The sequence below is a fragment of the Phalacrocorax carbo genome, chromosome 3 (assembly GCF_963921805.1).
Source record: "Phalacrocorax carbo chromosome 3, bPhaCar2.1, whole genome shotgun sequence".
NCBI lineage: Eukaryota > Metazoa > Chordata > Aves > Suliformes > Phalacrocoracidae > Phalacrocorax > Phalacrocorax carbo.
In genome coordinates, this window is record NC_087515.1 from 37666676 (window position 1) to 37692959 (window position 26284).

The following is a 26284-nucleotide window of genomic DNA, read 5'->3' on the forward strand; positions in this document are numbered from 1 at the left end:
ACCCCACCGCGCTGGTGTCTTTCTGGTGCCAACATATCTGCACAGTGAACATGACCAGGGAGATCAAGGAGAATACAGTGAGTTCTCTTTCATGTTTGTTTGCTGAATGTTAATTTGTTGTTTGTTAAGCTCAATGAGTTTCCCTGGCTGGTTCACTGGGCAAATATACCAGCACTTTGCACTGGCTCAAGAGTAGCGTGAGACGTGCACGGGAGCAAACGGCCAGAGAAAGGTGGGCTATTTCTTTAGGCGGCACTAACCTAAAACTTTTGTGAAATTACAGTGTTGAGTGACACGGAGACTTGTTCCCGCTAAGGATGTCACACATGTATTCCAGAGAGCATGCTAGTGTTATCCATTCGTTGTCCAAAGAGTCAGTTCAATGTAGAGGTCAACCCCCTATTCCCCAGGCAGTTTCCAGCACATTGTTTGTTCCCGTCTTGTGTAGTGTTCTTCTCAGTTGTACAATTGCTTGAGTGTTTCACTGGTCTTGTGTGTTTACAGGGACTGTAACCAAAAAGGTACTTTGTTGAGAGTCTTGAAACGTGTTAGAAAGATAAGTATAGGTGTAGGTACAATTTGAGTGTTAATGTTGTTTTAAAGTTTTAATGTGTTGGAATGTTGTAGTCATATGAGCCCTTTGAAATGTATTGTGCTTTAGCTTATTGTTTATTTAATTGTTTTATTGTAAATTACCTTTATAATCACAAGTTCAATGAAGCCTGTTAGAAATGGTAAATGTGTGAGTGTTTTATTGTAGCAAAGCCATATAAAATAGCCGGTCTCAGCTGAGCTGTTGGCCACAGGCAGAGCTGGCGGAGGCACTGTATCAGGGCATAAGGAACCATCAGGACCCAAAGAACAGAATTCTGCTGAGAAAAACTTCATTACAGCTCCAAGCATAAGCACTCAGGCAGAGAAAAAGGCTCCAGTTGGTCTGTGGACACACATGCCACCTGCATGACTGCACCCATGCTGAGTTAACAAATGCAAGTGCCTAATCTTTAATTCAATGCAATCTTCCAGAAGCTTGTAACTGCTCATTTCTGTGCTGCCAGGAGAGTGTCAGCCTTCCCGGCATGTAACAGAAGTCCAGAATACCTTGTTTAATTAATCTGAGAGCCATGCAGTCTCAGTGTGCCCACCGAGATGCCACTGTGACCATCAAACCACAAATTCTTCCTGTCCAAAACTTGAAATCCGTGCATAGTTCAGAGGAGGGCAATGCCAACCAACAGACGACATAGCGGTGTTTGCCTGCCTCCACCCAACCTTTCAACAACACCTCTGGCCGGTTAAACCTCACTGGCTTCCTGTTCTCCCCTCCAGCAAAGCAAGTGTAGTAAGTGTAAGCAAGTGTAACAGAGCAGAAGAAGCCTAGTGAAGCCAGACAACGCCATGCACTGCCCTGCCGCTTTGGGGAAGAATTAGCCACAAGGAAGGAGGAATAGTTGGCCAGCATGTGGGGAGCATTTGCAACACTCAAGAGGGTGATATGCACCAATGCTTACAGAGGCAATTCAGAGACCTTTTGCATCCTTGTAATGCCTGGGTTCTGAATTACTTGTGTTTGCAACAGATTCCCTAGTGTTCATTAAGCATTTCACTAAGGAAGAGAAATCGAACAGGCATGTTGATGTAACACAGGCTCCAAGAGTTCACAAAGATGAGAAGATGAGAGCGTCTTGCTTCCTCTGCCAGCAGCTTCCTCTTCCATGCTCACCTACCTTGCTGGGTTCCTGCAGGCCACTTGACTTGCCTTATGACACTACTGCAATACATAGTTGCTGCAAAGTCACTTTCAAAAGCTTTTCTTTTAAGTACCTGGGCACAAGGGCCAAAATTAATAGGTTGGGGGGTGGAGGGGATGGGACTGGAACACATGACACAACATGCCTTATTGCTACTTCAAAGCATGTCTGTTCAAGGCTGAGAGCGCAATATTTTATATGTGATTTTACCATCTTTATCACAATTTTGGGTTTCTCTTTAACAGCCACTATTGTTTAAGTGATCTTTGCTGTGAGTGGTGGTGAAATGGAGCCTAGTTTAGAGGACTAGTTTAGATCTTCAGTTCTAGGAGAGAGATTCACCTGTGACTACGTGGGTGTCTTTTGCAGCAAGCAGGCAACAAAGCAGTATGAACCTACACTTACATTTAAAATGTCAATAGGCTGAACTCATTTCAAACCATGTTTTGGACATGGTCCATGTTTAAGACACAAGGCGCTAACACCAGAATAACGTCAAAATTGCTTCTTGCCCTTAAAAATCTTCTGTCCGCTCAACTCTCATAAGTTATTTACCTATGCTCAGCAAGAGAGTTCCCGTCACATTCCTGATAGAAGTCCGTGCTCTGATCTCTACCCGAAATACAGCTCGCTTCCAAGCTGCCACCTTTCCTCCTCCATCCTGCAAGCATGTAGACAGCTCAAGGTACCCTTTGTAAGAAGAGGCCTGAAGTACCACGATAAATGCTCCAGTCCCAGACTCTGTGGGACTGGCCTTTGCTCCCTGATCCACAGAGGATATCCCAGTTGTTGTGACAAATGTACCATCTTGATTTTTCCCCATGTAATATTTGGCTTTACTCTTAGTCATGATTCACCTGGATCCTGCTGGTGCTGTATGGAGCAGCTAGGGGAGGACCATTAGCCTCCAAAGAGTTCAATAAAACCTCCTCCTTTTTCTGAGTTGAGAAATTGTTCATACCACACTGGGAAGTCTTGCCTCAAAGTGTGCAGGTGGGGAGGACAAGCAGGGCATAGGTTAAGGGTCAGGTAGCAGGGGGCTGCTTGAATTCATGCTTACAGGGTAGCATAGGAACCAAGTCGGCTCCTTCCCTGGTTGAAGCAACACCTATTGATAATCCCATTATGCATTTCTCTTTCTAATCCAGGCTCAAAGAAGCCTTTCTTTAATATTCAGCTGAAGAGGTACCCAACATGCCTCTCAGCTGCTGAAAACACCCAGGCACAGGCACTGCCCACCGCCTCACCAGAGATTCACCTGCATGCTTACTTAGGTCCACCCACTCACAAGGCTGTTCTTCACTTCTGATCACTTCCTCATTTTGCCTTCTTTCCCCCCCCCAAATCAACCACCTCACCTAAATCCCAACCGCTAGAAATGCGCTAAAATTGAAGCACTGTTTTATTTATGTCCTACATGAGCAGAACAGGGGAGCATTTTCCTCCAAAACCCTTCAGACAAATGAACATGGGACATTGCAAACACAAGCAACTATAGCGCAGGAAAACATATGAAACCAATGCATGCTGTTTTGACATACAGACTACTACCTGCGAGAGCACTGTACCCTTTCTGGCATTATGTCAGGACTTGGTAGAGTAGATGGGAGCAATTCCTAGAGCAGTTGTGCTCAAGTACAAGCAGGGAAATGGAGGGAAGAACAGCAAAACAGTGTGAGTACGCAGCAGGAGAGGGCAAAGCAACGCAGGAGGGCTGATGTGCAGGAGGTGGCAGCACCTAATCGTTTTTAAAACGGCTGAAGGCTCAAAAACACACGAGCATTCTCATGACGCAGTCAGGGGCTTTGTTTCTAACTTCTTAACTAGCCAATGTTTTCTTATTTTTAATAAATAACATCTATTTGCACCTATTTTACATTGTCTCAGAAATAGCAATAGTAAGCACTAAACTAATTTTTTTAGGAAGATGCGATGGCGCTTCCAACCTAAACTAGGCAACAGGTATTAGGTTTCCCTGCCCTGTGTCAGCAATAGGGAAAGAATTATGACATGTGCCTCCTTGCTTCATCAGTGTGGTTGAAAGGACAGACGCGGATTGCTATTAAAGCTTATTCACAGACTTTCTTCTTATCTCCAATCCACCATCAGATACTTTAGAGGTGTGTACTAGGAGCAGATTTGCTTGCCATACTGCTGTTCAGTCCGGACAGACTGTAGTCATCGATTCTACTCCAGCCAGAACACTTGCGCAGAAGATACACACAAAAGTGCATATTGTTGCTTTCTAAAAGGTGTTTTAAAATTTCACATTTCTCAATGACTTCTTTAATGTCTAAAAATTGCTGTCAAATCAGTTGGTCTGTGCAAGATTTTAAGCAGCATGACAAGCATACTAAATATTTTTTTAAACTTTTCTCCATGACAAAGGCCATTCAGAGTAAGTCTTACTGTCTTTACTTTCTCAAGTACTTCTCTTTTAAGCAGAACTTGTGTCTTACAACTTAGTTAAAAATTCTATTTTTCGAGGCAGAGGTGATCTAGTCCCCCCGCCCCTTCCCATTCTGTCACAACTTCACAGGACCCTGGATACACAGGGAACCCGTCTCAGGCACAGAATTTGCTGTCCTCGCTCATCTGCCACAAGACAGCCCATGAATTCAGGGATAATAGCATCCGCACAGCAGAAGATGCAGGAGGTATTCACTGAAGTTCTGAGCTGCACATAATGACCACATGGACCCTCCTCCTCCCACACACCTTTCCCTCCAGCAGACATTAACTTTTCTTCTTCATTAAACTACTGTTGTCTTCTACTGCCTATTTACCTTGCACGCTTTTCTGAGTGGAATCCCACTGTAAATACGTACAGTAAGTGTACAAAAATGGAACCTGAGAAGTGCTGTTAACTGAACTGAGAATTTTCACACTTAGGTGTATTCACAGGAGGACACCTTTTTTTCAGTTGTACTACCTATGCAACAAGTATACAGCGTGAGACTTTTTTTCCCCCTTAATGTAGGAAGTAGAAGAATTTCTGCTAGAAATACAAATTTACCAATACAAGTAAGCGATTGAATTGCTCCCCTACGTTCACAACATTAGCCTTCATAAGAAAGGAGCAGCACGCACCACTGCTGTGTAGCGATGCCCCTGCTGTTAACCACTGTAGTGTTGTAAAGGGGCATGGTAGCACAGGGGCTGCAGGTGACAAAGTGACAAGAAATCCACTTTTGTGTTCAGCTGTAACTTGTGCTCTACCAGAGCGTACTCTACCAGGAGTACGTTGAGAGTCGTAGGTCACCTTTAACAAGTAATTTTCTTCTGCACGCGTCAATATTATCTCCCATGGAAAAATGTGAAACATTTATAAATACCTTTATGGAAAGGCAAAAGCAGCCATTCTCGATCAGGCAGGAAGCAAAGGGTTCTTTAAAACTGTTTAATTACATGTTTCGGGTAAGCATAGACAATACAGGAGATTTACCACACTCTTAGGTATTTCCATTCTTTTCTCTAGGCTTGAACTATTCATTAAGGATGTCTCTCAATCAACATCCTTGCTCAATCACTTTTGCTGCAAAGAAGGGTGCTGGAATAGGACTATTGCAGGAAACTTCATTCCATCAAGGCATGATTTTCTGTGGGCTTTTTTTCTCCTTTAATAACCACCTACTAGTCTTTGAAGATATTCTGAGAGAACCCTGCCTTCCAAGATGCCCTGAAGAATGCCCTGAAACCAAACGGTTGGAGTCCTAGAAATGCTGAAGCCCTAGAAATACTTAAATCAATACCAATATGTATGTTGTAGAGCTGAAATTCTCTTTTTCCTTGGCACTGTGCCACTGATGCCTGGTTTGTGTCCGGACGCTTCTACATCAGTTTTGTTTTCTTCTTCTTTCATTAGCCTTTGGGCTTCTTCCCCCATTTTCTTTTGTTGCTGCGCTGCTTCTCTTTTTTTTTTTTTCCCCTTTCTGCTATCTGTTGTTGTCTGCAATTAAAGAAAATGTGAACTGCTAAAGAACACGAGTCCAATTTTCAGCATACTTTAAGTTCCTGTCAGAAATGGGTTATAATTCATAATTTGCCCAAATATTTTACAATCTAAAAGCCACTCAGTTCTCAAGGATTCAGTGTGTCAGGGAGAACGTAGGACAGTTGTAAGGCCCAGAGCTATTTAGACAAATCTAATGCTTCAAGTAACAATACTACCTGTCTTTTTCAAAATCAGACCAAAACAATTTGACTTGCCTAGGACATTGGCTTGTGTCCCTCCTTCCCCTCAGCAGAGGCATCAGAAGCTATCCTCTTTGTAATGCAAGTACTACAAACATTTTCTTCATGATCAGATGAGATGACAACTTCTAATGTTCCTTTTCATGTATTCAGCATCTGTGTTGTATTCTATTGCTCAGTACAGATAGAAACAATAGCCTTTAAGGAAAAAAAAATTAAAGTCTACGGTTGTATATCCTTTTAGCATTATTTCTTATCACTGCTATAAAACCCCAGACATCATTACCTGCTAGCTCAGAGAATCTGTCGACAGAAATAGGTTTCTAATTTCAACAAATACATGGCTGACTAGAGCAAAGGAAAAAAGTAACCCCCAAATGCACTTGTTTTATTCCCCACTTCAGCTAGAACACATCACTGAGTGGCGCTGGGGCAACAACTGGATCCATACTCCAAGTGCCACGTTGCAGCTCTCTCCTCGATTGCATAAGTAGTAACAGAATGATGTTAGGAGGTCGCTCCGGCTTCGCATTCAGTTTATTAGATTAGAAAAATCTGTCAAGCTGCTTGCAAGAGGACTTAAAAATAAAAGTGAAGCTTCATTAGTTTGTAAAGGTGAAATTCAACACAGATTCGGTAAGAATAAAGATGTGCTTATTAAAAGAGAATCAAGAATTCTCATTGACAAGGCCGAAAGGAGTTAACTTTCAACATGCCTAAACTACCCGTGCGCATCCACATCAGTGTGTAAAATGCAGAGAATTAAAAGCTGTCATCACTGGATGCAGCCGTGTCTGGTAGATGCCAACTATGGACAAACTGGACACACAAAACTTAGAAGTATTTGAGGTACAAAGGCTTCATATTATCTTTGGACTGGGCAGGACAGGAGAGGGACTGCACTTATTCAGTACCTTCACGGTTTCCCTTCATTGATTATTAATGGCCAGAAGTTTCCCTGTGCTCTGTTAAGCTGCTCTGCTGTCTGTCATGGAAGAATGAAATTAGTAATTTGCATCAGGATCTACCTCCCAAGTTAACGGAATTCCCAAGGGTGTTTTTGAGGTGATGACCCACTGTTGTACATTCCACCAGAAGGCCAGATAGGTGACAGTGCTGTCAGTCTAGCATATGCAGAGTAATAATGTTTGCCACTTTACAGTAGCAGATTTTTGTATGTTCCCTGCACCTCTGAACCGATGCAGAAAGGAAGACGGTATATGCGCGCTAGCCTGCACGTAAAGGCAGCGGTATTCCAAAAAGCCACATGAGGCGTTAAGCAGTGCTGCTATTCATTTGCAATTGTGAAGTGAGGACAGTCACAGCAGATCATGTTTCTGCCCCGCCCTATAAACTGCACAACACACAACTCCTCTGCACAGAGAGGTGGTTTCCATGCACTCCGCTGGCTGAGTGATTTTATTGGACTTCAGTAGCATCCAGATGAGAGGAGACCTTCACATTACCTCAGACAGAGGAACTGAAGTCACTGAAAAATAAATACAAGCAATAAATACAACCACAAAGTGATTACCCTTTCACTGCTCTTTTACTTGGTCATTATTCCAAACATTGATCTCTATTCCAAACTTCCTATGCGTATTCAACATAAAGCTACGACCTTTCAGGCTCAGAAGAGGTTTCGTTTCTCAATAAAGAGGCACCTATGATGAACTACAGCCACATGTGACTCATTCTTTCTGGGTTCCAAAGCAAGAATTTGAGCGGAGTTTGGATGGAATGATGCAAGCTGTTTAAACCAGGGAAGTATTCATTCCTGATGTCAGCCTTGCTTTGCATTCCTAACACAATTTATGCCCGGGAAAACCCAACTCATTGGTTAACAGAACACTAATTATAAGCACTGTTAGCACACCGTTAGCAGACCTTCTTATTCCAGCGTGGTTTTACTTACTGTAGACCTACTGAATAACTGTTAGAAGAACGACTTCATACTATTCTTTTACTTCAACACGATTATAAATGTACAAAAAACATCTTCACACACGAGACATTTTATACAGTGCTGCTTATTCAGCCAAAGAGCATTTAGCTTCACTGTTCCTGTTGGGAAAAAAAATAAATTTGTTGGCATTTAGAAAGTCTAAAGGTGCAGATAGGTATCTACAATTTGCAGAAGCAACCAAGTTCTAACTAACTTCAATTAACTGAAAATCCAGTTTAAAGGAAAATCCAGTTTATCGTCCACTAGGTTGATCACTGCCTGGAAAATCTGGGTGCATCTCAGCCCAGAATCTGCTGGGGAGTGGGGAAGAAAGAGACTACAGGAACTTTGCAGGCACTAGTAGCCTACTGCTCAGCACTGTCTTCCAGAACGCTTTGGTCTCCAGGAAGCCATATTGGGCTTATTTCAACTGCTGCACATACATACCAAGCCACCAGAGAAAAGGTCACAGGATATAGTCTTCCCTGTTACTTAACGGAACACAGCCCTCCATTACTACACAAAAATGCTTCCAGTCTAAGACACTTCCAGATATTAACTGAGCACCAATAGGTACCCAGACACGGGCAGCTAAGGGAGATCCTTACTTTCTCTGCACATGGATTTCATTCTCAATAAGCACTGCTGGAGTAGAGTCAGCATTAAAACGGCTGCAGGCTCAAAAAAGCATGTATTTTTGTTCTTAAAAACTCGGATCACAGAAACATCTCCTGTGTCTAGTTTAAACGAGTTGAAGATGTTGTTGTGTCAGCTTGAGGGTTTCTAATGTTATTTTTAACTCTTTCAGAGGGAAATGAGCGCGCACATGTCACCCTCCGTGAGCGAGGATGCCGTGCCCAGGCTGAAGCCCGCGCTAACCTCGAAGCTTGCATCCCGGAGTTGAGCACAGAGAGGCGTCACCCTGTGAAGGCTTGGTGTGTTGTAGCAGTTGGTGCTGTGAGGCCTGGCGGCTGGCAGCAGGGGGGAAGAGGCTGCTGGGGGTGCCCTCATTTGCATAGCCCAGCCCCCTCCGCGTGCATCGGAACGCCTGGGTCCCCCCCGTGGCAGTTTTTGACCGGTCCCTGCCAGTTGGGTCAACGGACCCAGCGCAGGCGGCGGATCCCGCTGGGGCTCCTCTGCCTGGGGTAAATCCCTCGGTATTTGTGATTCAGGAGAGGTGAAAACCGAATCTACGGGTCTCCTTGGACAACCTTCAGGAGCTGTGGGCTGCAGATGGGGGGGCGCCCCCCTTGTCTGCCCCAGTGACTGGTCCCATTGCTGATCAGAAGTGGAACAGCTTTAACAGGTGAATCTGCCGTTTCTCTCCTGGCCGTTGTGGGAGCTGTTTCGGGGGTGAGGGAGTACCTTGAACTCACTGGTTATATTGACGAACTCTCGGTTGCCTAAATATGGGACCGAGGCTGGCTCAGACATGGGTGTCTACATTAGAGACATCCATGCTTAGTCAGATGAATCCCACCCCGATCTCCTGTGTTCCTCATCAGGTCTATGACAGCTCTGCTGTTAGCCTTTACTGAAGCCAAGTACGGTTTCTGTCTCTTTTCTTTTTCTTTTTTTTTTTTTTTTGTTTTTTTTTTTTTTTTTTTTGTTTGTTTGTTTTGTTTTGTTTTGTTTTGTTTTGTTTAACAGAAAGGAAACCCAGTCTTAGACATTCATTTGCGGAAGAAAGTTTGTGTTTGAAGATCACACTTGGATCTTCAAGTAAGTCTAATTAGATGCCTTTTCCTCTCCTGTTCATCCCTGATAGGCTTGGGCACTGTCTGTTTGTCCTGTTTCTGAGGACCGCTGCCCAAGGCAGCTAGCATTGCACATGGACAGCCTGTATCTCCCGTTGCACCGTGAATTTTGTTAGCAGGAGCGAAGAATTTTTAGGGTATAAGCTAACTGAACTGCACTGAAGTGAAAAAAGTGCTGTGTAACTTCCAAGAGATAAGAACGGAATATAATTGGAAGACAAATATTTTGAGCAAAAGATGCTGAAAAAGCATCTTTGAAAAATTATTAGCATAGCGCTATGGTTTTTTATTTAGGATTTTTATATGTTTTAGATTTAGAGTTTGAATTTCAACAAATTGAGTTGAATTGGTGTGGATAACATATTCAAAGGGCCACGTATTTCTTTCAAAGAAGAATAAACAAAGTAGCACCTACAAAGACTGTTTTGGCTTTCAAGTGTTTTGTATTTTTGAACCCAAATCTGCCAGTTCCTGTTAAATTAAAGTGTTCTAGAAAAATGTCACAGATTGTATGATCCACCCTTTCTAAAAAATTATTGTTGATGTTGCTTAGTAGGGACGTGGTTGGGCTGAGGCCCCTCAAGACATATATCTCCTTTTGTTCAGAAGACTCTCGGGCTGCAGCAGGCACCCAGACATCACAGAGATAATAGAGGATCCCGAAAAGAAGCCAGCAAGTTACAAAGGAGGAATGGGCAAGTAAAAGGCGAAAGCCTGAATCCCATCTGTCCTAAGCAATGATGTGCTCAGCTCTGGGCTGGTGGCACAGGCCACCTACAATTCAGGGTCTCGGGCACAAATCTTGCGCACTTAGGTGCTTACGTCCTTCCTCACAAAGGAAAAGAACATTAAAAGGAGATGCCTGTTACTTAGTTCAGTAAAGGGAAAAGAAACTTCTACTTAGATCTGTTTGCCTCTTTTGGAGGCTGGACTTGAGCACAAAGGAGACGAGTGCCCTAGTAGCAGGCTGCTGAGCAGGCTGAGGGGATGCAGGGAGTCTGCTCCCAGGGAAGCTCTTCCACTTTGTATAATCTAGTTACTCTTTTATTGGGGGTTTGAAGCCAAGTACCCAGCAGGCACACCATAACTCTTCTCTCTCTCTCTCTCTCTCTCTCTGGCCCATTAATTGTCCTGATACCACTCCAGATCTCCTGAAAGTGGGACGCCAACTGTTAAAGGGAGATTCTCGCCTCAGGATGCCTGCAACCTCAAGCTCAGCCTTGCGTGTGGTCCGTGAGAAAGCCACGGCTCCAACTGCAAATCTGAGTAAGTAGGGGATGCAGATATGGGACTTTTGCAGGGAGCGCCTCAGCCGCTGGGCTGTTGGACAAGGTGAGACCTGTGCCAGCCAATTCACCTTTTAGTGCCAAATGCCTTTTGATAGAGATGCAGGTCTCCTGGGGACTGTGGGGACATGCTCCTCCTCCATCGGGAAAAGATGGCTGAGCTCCTGGCGTAAGAAGGGCGCTGAGGTTTAGAGGTCAGAGTTGAGGCAGGTATGGAAGATGGCCAGAGCAGTGATCTTTAGTAAAAAAAAAAAAAGTCTTTTTTATATTTAAGAAGCTTTTTTCTCTCTTCTGCTCATTCGTTATGGAATATGAGTCAAATAAGAGAAACCGATGCTATACACACTGCACGCTCTTAAGTATTTGTTTTAAAATATGTGTGAGGTCAAGCTGGAACAGGCTTTGCAATTTGTGTATCTACTGCAGCAAATGTTCTGCTCTTTCTGGCTGTTTTCCGTGGTTTTCAGCCCGCTTCACCTGTATGGAAGGAAATACTGTGCCTATGGAAAGGCCATTATAGATGTTCTCTTAGGAGATTTTTTTCTTTTCTTGGTGCTCTGCTTGTAATTTACAATCTGTATTATTTATGCCAGTGTTGAAAATAGTTTTCTGATGCCCTGCTTAAAATATTCTGAACATACTCCAGCTACATTCTACTATGAGCACTTCCACCAAACATCAGTTTTTATTTAAAGTAATTTTTCATGACATAACATGCATCATAGCCAGAATCCTGTGTTGCTGTTAAATGGTTTTCTTTACAGTTTTCCAGCTGTATTCCTCCTCCCCATGGTAGAGTGTTGCCAGACTGATTAGAATACACAAATTGTATTCCCTTAATCTTCCTTCATAAACAGTGCCCTGTAATCCTGTCATCATTGTTGTTGACCTTTTTTGGAACCCCGCCTTTTTAAAGAGAATCCTGGGATTTGAACTGTTTGAACTGTTTTCTGAGAATGGATAGATTATTTCCTTTTCTGTTTTCCTCTACATCCCCTCTTTTTTTTTTGTCTACCATTTTCTTATGTTCAAAGTGGAGTTATGCAAAGAATTGATTTGGGGTTTGCTGCCAAATCAAAACATTAAAGAAAACCTTTCTCTCAGACTGAACAAAGACAATCTTCAATCTAAAACATTTAGAATGCTTAGAGATATTTTAATGCTTTAATTAATGTACTTAATTTAATTCAATAAATTTTAAATTTGTTTAATTAAATTAGAATATTTAATTATATTTTTAAAAGATAAAATTTTAAAAATTTAAAATGGAAAGGATTTATTTTGAATTAAGAATTAGTTAAATTAAAATAATAAAACTATCAAAATATTTGTCCCCCTTTTTTAAACTCAGCCATAAACAACTAAGCAGGTCTTTGCAGATAGCGGTGGCATTTTGAACATTTGCTTGCTTTTACGTACGTAGCTATATAAATCCTGGGGAAGCTGTGTTTTAGATGCCTTCAATCTCTTTTGGTCCTCACCTGTCGTTATGATTCCGAGATTAGGAAGAGCCTGGAAGAAGGGGGAAATGCATGCCCAGTCCCTGTTCCAATAAATAAACCACAATTATGAACAGAAAATAAAACCCAGCATCTGATAGAGCAACTAGGCAGAGGTTGCCCAACTTTGCCCAAAACTCTAGATTGTAGAACTTACTTTTCTCAGGTGTGTTGGGTGCAGGGGTTAGGCAGGGTCTCCTGATGGAGGCAGGGGAGCTGTGGGAAATTCAGGCCTGTTTGGATTCCACTCTGTAGCAACGGGTGACAAAGACGTGCAGGCACCCTCAACTGGGTGAATCTGTGGAGGAGCTGGAGAAGGCCCTGATAAGCTGAGAGGACAGGAACCCCATCTCCTCCCCTGGTTCTTACAGCTGGATGCAGTGCGTGCCCCAGGTGGCGTGATGGGGAGATGATGTGCAGCCTCCTCCCAGTTCAAAGCTAAATCTGGCCCTGCAAATCCCAGGTGGATCCTTTCTCCAGTAAAGCAGAGAGCAGAAGAGAGCTTTCCTTGGGCTGCTTTTGTGTGGACCCTGATGTCTTCTGTGTAGTGTGAAACACCCACCCTGGTCTTTAGAGAGGAGCCAGGCACCGAGCTCTTCAGTGCTTTTAAAGCTGACCTGCTTCTAGGCATGCCCAGAAACAAGATTTTCACATAGCTGAGACACTCTGCTGATTGAGAGCGGGATTTCTCAAGTGCGGTGGCAGATAGGGAGAGTGCTACTTCCAAAATTCCCCCCGTGGAGCTGGGGACCTGGCATCCTTTCATAAATCCTGCTCCAGCCGCTGCAAGGTGGACATCGCTTCCCCAAGGAGCTTGAAATATATTACTTTTAATGTGTTGTAACAAAACAGTAGATGTACCTTATAATACCGTATCTTAGGTGTACTGTTATGTAAGTTGTGTTGAAAGGAAATGAAAATTCTGCAGAGTTTGTTTTGTATTTTATTTGGATTACAAGCCTTGTCTTGCTTCCATGTTGAGGCATTTCATTACAGGTCGCCTGTTCCTCCCTTCTGAAATTCTGTAAGTAATAGGAAGCTGTTGGCTTTCGAAGTCTGGGCACCTGGCAGGCTGTGAGTGTTTGCTAAAGTTGGCAGAATACGGTGTGACCGCAAACCCTCAAGGATTAATAGGCTGAAAAAGCACAGGCTTCATGTCTGTCCTTAGTGTTCCTTAATGCTAAGAGTGCTACTGGGGGGAAAAACAAGCAAATGACAGCAGTCGTAACTTGACATTCATTGCTTTGAGACCCGCCTTGTCTTTCTTTTTAACTATAGAAATATAGTTTAGGCAACCAATCAATATACTGGGTAGGGTTTTACTGTTCGTTTCAGTAGATGGCACTTGATCTCTATTATTTTTTTGTAATAATTTCAAGGTGTGCGTTACAGTAAATGTTTGGCTAGCTTTATGACAAATTTTGCTTTTGATCCTGGGATTGCAGGGCTGCTTAGTTAGTTACCTCTCGCATATGTTTCTCATTCTGGTGGTTTTCTCTTCCCTGTTGAAAACAGGTAAAACTGATTTAAAATGTTTTATGCACATTATAATGAAAACCATGTGCCTTCTATTAAGGGTGATTGTGCAAAAGCTTTCAGCTGAATCAGGTTTAGCATGTGATTTCATGCGTTTGCATATATGCTGTGGACACATACCTGCAGCATTTGCTGCTGTGAATGCATGCCTGCGGGGTTTGTTGCTGTGCACCAGCCAGCCTCTCTCCTCCTTGTGCATTGGAACCAGATTTAGGAGATGTGTTGAAGAGGCCTCTGAAAGCCCTTTGTTAAACTTCTGCCACCAACATAACGGGACGGCTGGCATGTTGACCTAGTCTATGACGGAGTTCACTCCCTTTCTGTGTCCTGTTAAGTCATCCCTGCCAAAGATGATGTTTTCCAGCTTCTAAAAGTACTTCTGACCAGCCTATTCATTTCTATTCAAGCAGACCAGGTAGTACTGCCAGGTATATGAGAAAACTCCTGAGGTGACACCACATGCTTCCTTATTAAAGACTTGTCCGTAGGTGGATTTACACATCACAGAGGTTTTTCCAAAACTGTCATATACAAGTTGAGTATCATGTTATACATCTATTGGTATTCCTTGAACCTCCAGTCTCAATGTTTCTAATGAGGTTGGAGTAGCAAAGTAGCATCCTTCCATCTCTGATCGAAAGAGCCTTTTGGTTTGAACAGAAAGATAAGTTGTCCAGACTGTTGTCTTCTCCGTGAACATGTGTTCCCCCAGCAAAGGTCATTTCAGGATGAGAAGGGAAAATTGCTGGCAGCTGTTCTAAAGTGGTGTTAGAAGAGCTCAAACTGCATATAGAATCACAAAAAAGAATTAGGTCAGGCTAATTTCCGTACGAAGAATCTCTGTAAGGTATATAAAGCAGGAAAAAAAACCCACCTTGTAATGCTCTTTGTCTGTTCCAACATCTGCTCGTGGCTGCTCTGCAAATCCATGAATTAAAAACAATGAAGAAAAATGCTGGCTCAGGATACAGTGATATGCAGAGTCTACATGATGGCTCTCAGCCAATCTCAGTAATTAGTTTGTAGTGACTGTTTTTAGAGATGAGCTTGACTGACTGTGGTTTCACGGCATACACAAGCCACATTCCGTATTTATTTGGAGATCTGCAGTGCTTATACTTTGCATGAATGCAGCTCAGATTACTACCAAAGCTATAGTATTTAGATGAGATTGGAAAACTGCTTAATGAGATAAATTTTGATTATTTGATAACAAACTTTCTTCCAAAGGAAGAAAAGTAGGTGAACTAGATGAGCAAAAATCAAGATGCATAATTAGTTTAGATCACACAACCAGCAGTATGAATTGAGGGGGTCAAGTAAAATCAAGTTTAGATCTAAATGCAGGGAAGCAGGATCTGCGTTGAAGTTCTTCCCCAAAGTCTTCTGCCTGGCATTGAGCTGGAAGTCTCCTCACCCAGCAGGTTTGAACAGTTGATGGTCACCCACACTGAAAGTTTTGCTCCACGTCTTCTCTGACTGCATGTTTGCCAGCTGCCAATTTATCAGCTGTTACTGCGCTGTGCAATCAGCTGCAACGTGATTAACAGATCTGTCTGAGGAGAGGGCACAGGCAAGCAGTCAGGTAGATGTCCACCCAAGAGTGATAAGTGATAGCTTCTTTGGCTAGCGCAGTGGGATAGGGGAGGGGATGCTGATGCCAGGCATTGCTGTGCTCAGGTTCTCACTGTCATTCTGGGAGCACAACTTGCAAGTCTGCGCTTGATGACTAAACTGCATATACAATAAGAGGGGGTGGTTAGGTACTACAATCCAAGATTCACAGCAGAGAGCATGCCAGGCAGGAACGCACCTCTACCAGTCCACAGGAGAGGCCAGAGAGGCGTGCCCGTCTCCCAGATTTGGCCACCTACTTGTACCCTGCTTGCGCCCATGCACGTGCCTCACATTCACTCTGAACCTCTGTACCAGAGCCAGACCACCTCTGTGAGTGCCAGCAACCAGCACGTTTCATTGCTTTGAACTATGGCCAGCACTGGTGCTACCACCCACCCTGTTCTGTGTGGCAGCTGCGCAAGTAGAGGTCAGGGAAAAGATCTGAGTTCAGTGCCCTCCTTAGACCAAAGGAGTTCAAATCCACACCTCTCACAAGAGTTCTGAACCACTGCAACCTACAGAGCATCATCAGCTTCCTCCACTGGCTTTAGACCTCGGGGTAGTAGAGGGTATCTGTCGGACACGGGCAGCGGCAGAGCACATGGGAGCAGCTTCTCTGTCACACAAAGAATAGAGCAGTCTACGTGGAGGAGAGTCCTGATCCTTGCTCCCAGGATTATATCTGCATTTACGCAGTTACTGTTGGATGTGAAATTTATAGCAAAGTGCAAGGCAAGAGTCTCATGTATAGTAATAGTAAATCGCATAGAAAGTCAAAGGCCAGGGACTGGAACAAAAACACGCTGCCAGCTGAGCTTGACACTGTGAATTGAGTGCATTCCCTGCTGGCAGCCTTCGCCCTCAACATGGGTCATTTTTTAAAGGGTGTTATCTGAAGAAAAGCCGGAAATGCTGAAGCAAGACTTCATCACTTCTGTGCAGCTTCTTTTTCTTACATTTGTTCGTGCATGTGAGCAGTCTGGTGTTCTTTCCTAGATTGCTTGTGGTGTACAAAAACAATCTTGCAGGAACAACCCCGTATTAAATAGAAAAGAAGTAGCATTAATGTTTCCTGGAAATATTACTGCTTATGCTGTTAAAGATTGAAAGTGGAGATGTAGCTGTGAGTTAAAAGTTTTAAGATAAATTAAACTTAGTCTTTTAAAAATACAGATTCTTTCAATAAAGGGCATTACAACTGAATTATCTCTACTTTTCCAGCTGTTTCTAATGGCTTTGCTGGAAGTTCTTATGCAGTCAGGCCCCCCTCTCTTCCCTTGGGGTCTCTAAATAAAGCTATCTACAGGGACAGCACGCTACTTATTCCTCCATCAGCTGCACTGGAGTGGTGAACTTATATTTTTTTGTGTTTTCGTCTCTTTGCTGTGTAACAGGATGCTTTTGAAGGCACAGAAGCTCAGCAAATTGAAGTGCTTTACATTCTGAGGACAAGCTGTCTCTGTCAGCGCTGTTTCATTTACAGCTCTGTTTCACTGGGTGACTATATGCAAACCTAGCATCAAGAATGATTTTTATATCTATATATACACACACATAGATATATATTAAGAGGTCATGTTTATGGAGTCAGAAGATAGGTAGTTCTGTGGTTTCTATACTTTGGCAGCTATGAAAGAGTGGTGAAGTTGCAAATAAGAAAGACTTACACCAAAAGACTAAATTAGCTTAAAAGATTTACTAAACTCAGATGCATCCTGAGTTTTAGGAATCCAGTTCTGCTCAGCTGTCAGTGTTCCTGTCACAGATATTACTTACACTTCTTCCTTTTTTCTATGTTGTAACCTTACCATTTAGATAGCACATGGACAATCAAATGCACACAGGAAAGTTTGAGCTTTATTCTTATAGAAGGAAAAATATTACATGCTCAAGTGCAAGCAAAATTTGACTTTTGAGGCCAGAAGACCATGCCACAAAGTATCCAACCATCTGTAATGGCTATAAATAGCAGACTGGGATGCTATACTCCAGGCATGCATGTACGGTTGTTGTGTGGCTCTGTGTAAGAAATGTATATACTGGCTCCATAGACATAGGTACGTATGTGATGTGGTTGCATACTGTCCTGGCAGACCAAGTATACCTAAGCTGTTCTACCTTGCCCAGCCAATTGCAGTGCTGTGGCAGGACGGTGTTAGCTCCCTAAGCAGTGGTCCTCCAACCCATGGGGCAGATGTGCACACACGTCTGACGTACCGTCACTGCCTTTTCTGCCTCTGCCTGGGTTGTGCCAGCTGGCACTGCCTGCGCTCCTCATCGTGGGCAGCACAGCATGCAGTCGTGGGGTTGCAGGCTCCCCTCTCCCCTCCATGTCAGCTAGAGCTAGGTGACTGTAGTGGTGCTGTCAGGGCAGCAAGGAGGCTAAAAGGCAGTGCAGAAAGCATGATGCTGTTTGCAGCACTCTCTTAGCTCAGTGCCGTTGCCCACTGAGCAATAAAGTGCAGGGACAGCACTTGATACTGCACTATTTCACTCCAGTGTCTTGCAGGCAAGAAGCAATCCTGGAAAACGTTGCAGCACTTTGTTGGCCATCGCTGTGTTGTTCTTCCCGTTGCACAGAGCGGTGCACAGCTCTGCTCCTAGGGAGTGGGTGTGCTGCCGCTTGTAGCCTGCTGCAAGGTGGGCTGGGGCCAGAGTGACGGGCCTCTCAGTGTTGGATGCCATTACGTGTGGCATGAGCGTTTCCGTCAGAGCATGGTGCCAAGTTGTCTTGCCTGCCAGCACTGTGACACTGAGTGGCTGCAGCATAGAAATATATGTATGAATGAATTTCAAATGAGAAATTCATGATGACTGAATATGTGGTATCCTTTGTGGGAAATGGTGGGTAAGACACTCCTCTTAGTCAGGGGAGTCTCAGATCAGGGCAAAACAAGTGTTATAGCCAGTTCAGGCAAAAGAAATGGTTTTTGAGAAACGGCAGCCTCTTTCATGGTTAATGCTGCTTAGGTGGGTTGTTCTGGGACTTAGATGTGTGAGCTTTCGCAATCACATTGTCACAGCAACAAAAGTAGTCAACTGGGGTACAAGACGTGCACATCACCATCAGTTCTGCAAAGGATTCAAGAACAACTGTGCAGCTGAAGGTTTATCCACCCCAGTGGGGGATGATGGTATCTGCAGATGCATCATGGAAAATATAGCAAAAATGGGGTTCATGGTAAGTCTGCAGCTGCTGGCTGGGGGTGTCTGTGCGTGAGACGGCGCCCAGAAATTCTCAGGTGAGAGATGCTCCCCCTGACCAGCTGTTTAAAGGCTGTTGGAAAGTTATTTCCATTCCCTCAGATTAAAGTCATCGTACAATATTGTGGCTTTGCAGTGTAAGGCCCAGGTATGGCTTTGGACATCTGCCATTTGAGTGACAGACTGAAAAAAATCCTAACTTTAGGGTGGGTATTTTTCCAGGTGATAAGACTTTCTTAGTGGCTCTGCCTACTACTGATTGTAGCAAAATGAAAGCGGTTTTCCCTGTACATGCCAGGGCTTGGGAAATAAAAGCTGTGATCCATAGAAAGTCAGAAATCAGGTAGATGGCTTAACACCCCAGAAGCACTTGAGAGCCGCGCGTGATTATTGGACTGATTTAAGGCTATTAGAACTGCTTTACTGTCCTTCTGTGTGCCACGAGAACCTGCATATGTGTGTACATACGCAGACGCATATACCCTATTAGCCTATACACACGTATATGTACATATGCATGTATGTGTACATCGTCTCAGAGACCAAAATGGAAGCGGCTTTTCCCCCAGCGCGTAGTGTTTTCCTATGGTTTAAAGCAAGCGAAATCTACAGTTACAGTTGTGTGCTGCTGCAGGAGCCACGTGAGCAGCCTGATTCTTGTATTGACGGCTGTAAGAAAGCAAACAGGTGGTCACAACAAATGTTCCTAGCCGTGTCCTAAAAGGGCTTCTTTAGTGTGAGGGGTTTGTGTCCAAATGGTTTTTCTCTGCTCTTGTTTAAGTGCCACTTCTGAAGAAATGTTGCAAATCCAGAACAAATCACGTGCTTGACATCAGGGTTGTTGGAAAATTCATGCAACTGCTAAAATTCACACAGGATGGGCAAAGGGATGATGCTTGTTGTTCATCGTGATTTTTAAAACAGCCTTTGAGTTATGATTTCCACTGTGTTTTTCCTCGTCCCTTTTCTTTTCCAGGGATTAAAACCAATTTTAGCTCTTCAAGCAACACAGGCTGTACCTCAGTGCCTGAAGCCCATGTGTCGGCTGCTGGAAGCAAAAGGTCTTTTTCTCACAAGTAAGCAAAGCCATTTTTCCTGAAGAGTGAGAGAGTTGCTAGTGCAGAGATAGACTACTATGTAAGGCCTTGCAGCTAATACATAAAATAGCACTAGTGTGAGTTTTGAAACAATTTGGCTAACACTATGCTCTTGGGCAGCACTTACACTGATGAGAACTGTAATATGAGAAAGGGGAAAAAAAAGCTATATTTTTTGAGACCAAAACGTGTCAATAGGCCAGATCAGCCGACAGGTATTTTTGTGTTGTTTGTTCATAACAAGTATGGGAGATACCCTCAGGTAAGACAGAAGAGACTTCAGCTGGAGTGGAGGAGGAGGCAACTGGGTATATGTTGCTTAACAGCAGTACCTCTAAGAAGTTAACCTTAACCTTTTGGTCTTATCACTGTTTTCTCTTTGTAATAAACTGTCAGCTTGGCATGTGCCTTTCCAGGTCATGACCTTATTTTTTGTAGGAAGAAGTAGACAATATTGCCTTTGATGCTTTTGTATTCAACACCCTTGCCCAACCTTTCTGTAACTAAAACTATATGCAAAAAAAAAAAAATATAAAAAAATGAGTTATCTATCTAAACAAATCTTTCAAGAAAGATTTCTGTAAGATTTCTCCCTATCATTTGTGAAGTGCAAATCCAGAGAGCTTGTGAATGCGAGGATGAGGACATTTGGGTGGAGCAGCGCACATTGTGCTCCACCCACAAAATCCCTGCTGGTTACATTTTTTGGAGTAGGTGGAAAGAGTTCAGATTGACAGGACGGGTTTCCTGCCCTTTGTGGAAGTGCTGGCAGGCAGGCCGGGACTGGCAGTGGGATACCTCTAGGCTTAAGTCACACAGATGTCTCTGAGGTCGGAGTGTGCCCCAGCGCACAGAGATTGTCAGAATGATGCTTAATGAGCAGTTTCCTATCTGTGTCATGAGACTGTTCATTAGAAAAATAAACATTACCTAAGCACTCTCTAGATTAAATCTAACCAGTAAAGGTACTGGCCGGGGGTGCGTGTGTGTGTGTGAAAAATACTAAGTATCATATGAAGCCCTAAAATCACCTTACTTGCAGTAAGATTCTGTACCATTGCATGTATTTCTGTGCATTTAAATGTAACTTCAAATTAGAGCATCCTGACCCACTTAATTAGACAGAAGTCCTCTGTAATAATGCTCCTTCAATTGCATTGCTGCATTATGCACAGTCTATGTGAATTCTGCCTCACCCAAGAGTTGATGCTGTACTGTACGAAGTGGAAGGAGAGGTCTCCTTTGCGATATGTTCTCTTTTAACTGTTTGACTCAACTTCCTCTGAAAAATCTCAGTGTTGTCACAAACCACAGTCCCGCACTTCATTGTAAAATAATTATAAAATCACCCAAACCACAGCAGTGTGATGAAGGTTTGCAGCAGCCACTTTCCTTATAAACTGTTCCATTTTCAGAGGGGGGACGAAACCAAGTTAGGGAATCTTGAGAAGAGTTCTTGCTTCATAGTGCTGTGGTATTTAAATTTTTATGTTCAGGCCTCTTTGGTTGGCTGGATTTGCCTTTTTCTTTTCTGAAACCAGCCCTTTCATTACAGTTGAGAAGAACAAATTCCATGAGAGGATGTAGGTAGCAGTGTAGCAGTGCAGGAAGACAAACCAAGCGAGCAAGCGAGGAACCCACCTTGGGAAGCTGTGCTCAGAGCACCTCAGTCCTTTGGCAGTTGCCAGCAGCACAGATAGCAGTTGCTTTCAAGCCCACAGTCGACAGTCAGGTTATTTAATAAAGAGTGGGAAAAGAAAGGTAGATACGTATGAGGGAAACTGGAAGGAAGGAAGGAAGGAAGGAAGGAAGGAAGGAAGGAAGGAAGAAAAAAATCTGTGGTTTTCTTTGTCTATTTTAATACTATTTCAGCCTGCTCACCGTAGGCTTTGAACTATATCTAAGCAAATGAATGGTCAGGCATTGGACCAGGCTGCCCAGGGAGGTGGTTAGAGTCGCCATTCCTGGAGGTACTTAAAAGATGTGTAGATGTGGCACCTCAGGGCATGGTTTAGGAGACTTGGTGATGTTGGGTTGACGGTTGGACTTGATGATCCTAGGGGTCTTTTCCAACCTTAATGATTCTATGATTCTCTTCTATGATTCTATGAATAGTTGACAGTGGCAGCTGAAGCACCCTCTATGCCAAAGAGAGAAAGGAACAGTGGCTCAAACAAATCTGTTTTCATCACACACTGTGATCCCTCAGGCTGCTTGCCAAGGAGCATGAAAGCAGTCTTAGAGCAAACCTCCATGAGCAGGCATCCCTCTGCCGGTCTGGCCAGGGAAGGCTGAAGCGTGGTTCTTTTGGCCCTAGCCCAGGCTGCAGTCCTCTCATTGCTTAATGGAGTCAGAGGTTCAGGGAATGTGGATGATCTGGTGGAGTCAGTGGGAACCGTGCTATCCACAGAGAAACGTGAAAATGGCCAACGTTTCCCTAGATCACATAATTCAGACTGAGAGCCCCACAGTCAGTGAAAGAGTGTGCAGTGGCTGATGACTTCAGGACTTTCTTCCCGGCCACTCACAGTTATCTACCTGTTTTAGTGTTTAGACAGCTTTGTGCGTGAAATAAGACACATAATGAGTTGTGTGATAAAGATAATCCAGTATGCTTTAACCATGTTGGTTCTCCTCCAGTTGTGGCCTTCATGGTCAGAATAATGGATCCTTATCCAACAAGTCCAGACCCAGCCCACCTGCTTCCCGTGAAAAGGCCCCTTTGTCAACACTGAGCAAAACCCAGCCGAGTCCTGCGAACACCCGTCAGAATTATGGGGCTTCTTTAGCCAGCAGAAGCAACTCAGGCTCAAACAAAGGAAGTGACAGCAGCCAAGTGACGAGGTAAGTCTTTATTTCAGCATCCTGGTGTTCAGCACACTGACTTACCCTCTCTGCACTCAAATGTGGCATCAGCTGGTTGTCTGGCTTGCCAAAGGGGTCGTGTTGCTCCTCAGCATGGGTGTGACTCTTCATATTGGTGGCTCGACAATCAACAGTGTGCTCTATCCCATGTAAAAGTTTTACTGTTTCAGTACTGTAAAATTCAAGGTTACTTTTAGTCAAAGCACTTTGTAGCTGGTTTTCACTCCAAGGCAGGCTCCTTTCCGTGGTTTTATGCTGTCAGTTCTCATGTGGCTTTCCTGGTTCTTTCACAGAAAGGTCCTTTCTCCTTTGGAGAGAGTTGGGTGGGGTTGTATAGAAAATATTGTATGCTCGGGTGAAAATTCACCCTGCCCGGCCTTAGGTACCTCTGTGTGCAGTTTCCTCTACAGGGAAGAAAACTAATACCTGCGGGAGCATGCGACACGTATTGCAGAGAAGAAATTGTTGTTTCTCTCCCTCCCTTTCTCTCTCTTTCCTCCCACCCCAGGCAACTCAACAGCCAAGCACGTCAGATACACACCTAAAGCTAGATAGGATTAATGTAGGTTTCAGGGTGCTCGGCTTCTTAACTCACATGTGGAGCTGAACTCAGTCTGTACGCTTCCTTAGCTGGCTGTGTCTGCAGCTGGGTGCCCTTGCCAATGGCCCAGCTGCCTGCTCTTGGGCACCGTTTTGGGTGAGGAGATGGCTAGGTGTTTTAAAGTTAAATGTCTCATTTGAGGCAATGGCACTGAAAACAAGTATGATAAATAGTAAATTTTGTACTATAGCCACAAATCAGCCCTTTTCTCAAGTACTTTGATTTGCCAGAGGGAGTCACTTGTGTGGACACTGAGGAGCCCAAAATGAGCCAAGCGCCATATCAGTCTATGGGATGTGTTCCTTTTTGCCAGGACTGAAGAACTGTAGGAGTGATGTTATGTGATGGTGTGATGGTTTTTTTCTTTTCAGGCGATCAGGGAAATCTATTTCTTGTGGTCACAATTGCAGCACTAAGCCAGAAAATCCGGAGCGGTATTTGACTCCTCTGCAGCAGAAAGAAGTTACAATACGGCATTTGAAAAAAAAGCTGAAGGAATCCGAGTGCAAAGTTACAGAAAGGTATATTTCACTTCAGAAATAAGACTGGACAAGATTTATTCAGGAGCATTAAGGGATGGGAGTCCTGATCATTTTTACTCTTTTCTTGACCGTGTAAAGTTTTCATTAAGAGATTTGAAATATGATCGGGCTGATTAGGTTGTTTTCAGGTATTTAAGGTTTCATTGTGTGCTCACTGAATATGTACCGTGCACTTTCGTTACAAATATGGCTGTCTCTTTTTCCCTTTTTTTGAACTTTCCCGATAGAAGACTTTTAAAGGATAGTTCTTCACCAGCCTACTTTAGCACTGAGACCTTTTATACATAAAAAAAGTTCCACCTCGCTCAGAAAATACGACGACAAATGTCCCCCTTTTCCCCTACTGAAAGAAAAGCTCTGCCACAAACTAGTGTGCCCGCTTGTGGTTTTGTTGCTTAGATATGGACTTTTTTGCAGTAGCACTTTGTATGGATGCTAAGCGAAGAAGCAACAATGTACATTACACAGCAACAGATGTTCTCTCTTTTACTAAAGCTGTGCTCTGAGAACTGGCTTTCCAGCACACACAACCCAAGCGGGCACAAAGGGTTGTTTGAATGGAGCCCCCAGGTAGAGTCCCAGGGACCCCTTGGTCCTGCTTTGGGTGGCCCGACATCTGTACCTGTGAGGGCTGGATCTCACGCAGGGGGCCCTTCTCCCCACTTGCTTGCAAGTGAGGGCAGAAGCCTCTGGATCCATGCTGGGCTGGGGGGGTGCAAAGCAAGCCGGGTGCCAAGCAAGCCAGGTGCCTGCAGCCCTGAGCCATCCTGCTGTCTGAGGCCACTGTTGGCTCTGGCTATACGTGACGAGCTGCTGGCAGGCACAGGGGACACATCCAGGCAGCTGTTTGTCATTTCCTCCAGGGTGAGGCAGTAGGTGAGATGTCAAGCGCTGTACTGGTTGGACCTAACCCAGAGGCCACCACTTTCACCTCCAAGTGTCCAGGATCACAGCATAGCCCACAAGGCTGCTGGCTGTGTGGCCAGGTTGGTGACTCCAGCTAGGAATCAGCCAGTGCGTCTTGGCAGCCAGCTGACATCTCTGCCAGTTCTCTCAGAGGTGGCAGCAAATGATGCATGGAGGAATTTGCTTCTTCCTTGGAGCATCTTTGCAGCATAGCCACCCCAGTGAGGTGGAGCCTCACGTTGACTCTTCAACTAGGCAGTCACCAGAAGTGTTACGATATTTTTATTTTGCTCCAGGGAAAGAGAAATCGAAAAGCTCAAAGCTCAGGTGGAACGTATGAAGGAAGACTGGATCGAAGACGAGTGTAATCATGTGGAGATGGAGCTGAGCCTCTTGGAAGCAAGGAGGGAAATTAAAGAACTCAAGCGAGGTATTGAGAGCATGAAGAAGAGCTCGGCTGAGAAAGACAAAAAATTTCAGAAATACTTCCTAGACGTAAGCATTGAACACAAGAAACTGGAATCTTTGGTGTCGAGCATGGAGATGGCCCTGAAGAGCTCTGTGAGAGATGAGCAGCGCCCAGAGTACACATGTGACTCTGAGGGGAAGCCGTTGTGTACCACGATGCCAGACAGCCCCACCACAGAGGACCAAGCTCTGGAGGAGCTGGCAGGTAGTGGGCTGTTTCTTCATGAGGACACAGCTAACGGGACTGATTTATTTGAAGAGAGTTTGACCACCACAACCTCTGAGTTGAGTGATTCAGCTCCCTCCAATTCTATTGTGAATCAAGAGATGCTTGAAAATGTTCTGGGTGAGAAACTAACTTTTTCCCAGGAGGAGGAGGAGAAAGTCAGAAACATGATGGTGGAGCAGACCATCCAGACTGATGTGGTGCCATATAGCCTAGAAGGGGAGCAGTTCATTCAAAACATGTTCAGAGCTCAGAGCTCAAGATGCCTGTCCTCTAAGCCCGCCTTCTTCCCTGAAGGAATTGGGTCAATTTCTCTTGAAAGCCTCAGTGATTCTGGTATCGTAGTGGACTTAACTCCAGGTGAGCCAAACTCTACCATCCTTTTGTCTCCTGTGACACCTCCATGCAGGAAGGCGGAGCACGGAGTTAATGAAAACCATTTTGTGAAAGAACTTGATTTTACAGAACCTCACGATGATGAAGTCTTTGGGTACGTCAATACTGTTTCTCAGACAGGAATAAAGAAGACATACTGGAGCAGCAGACTCGCCAGCGATCTGGCTGTAGCAGCCCCTGTTGTACCAACTATCATGTGGGCTTTCAGTACTCATGGAGCAGGAAGAGATCTCATTTACAGTACTGGAGCGTTGTTTTGCAGTTCTGTCCTAGTCCACCGTTTTGCTCTTGACTATTTGATTTGCCCTATAAATCGGTTTGAAAACATGTTACTTGTTTCAGAATGGAAAAGGTAAAGCCTTTCTACAGGATGTTTGTAACCGGTGTTTTCTGA

The 26284-nt window shown here is 44.1% G+C and overlaps 2 protein-coding genes across 2 annotated transcripts in view; one reads left to right on the forward strand and one right to left on the reverse strand.

Moving 5' to 3' along the window:
• Positions 1-26284, reverse strand: part of MRPS5 (mitochondrial ribosomal protein S5) — a 1175798-nt gene that overhangs the window by 183295 nt on the left and 966219 nt on the right. The gene's annotated exons all lie outside the window — the stretch shown is intronic.
• On the forward strand, positions 51-26246 carry LOC135312759 (syntabulin-like). Its single transcript, XM_064448517.1, is given in 9 exon segments — positions 51-77; positions 10254-10353; positions 10794-10913; positions 19766-19865; positions 22527-22730; positions 23724-23873; positions 25097-25739; positions 25741-25807; positions 25810-26246. Coding segments are annotated over 9 exon segments (1848 nt in total).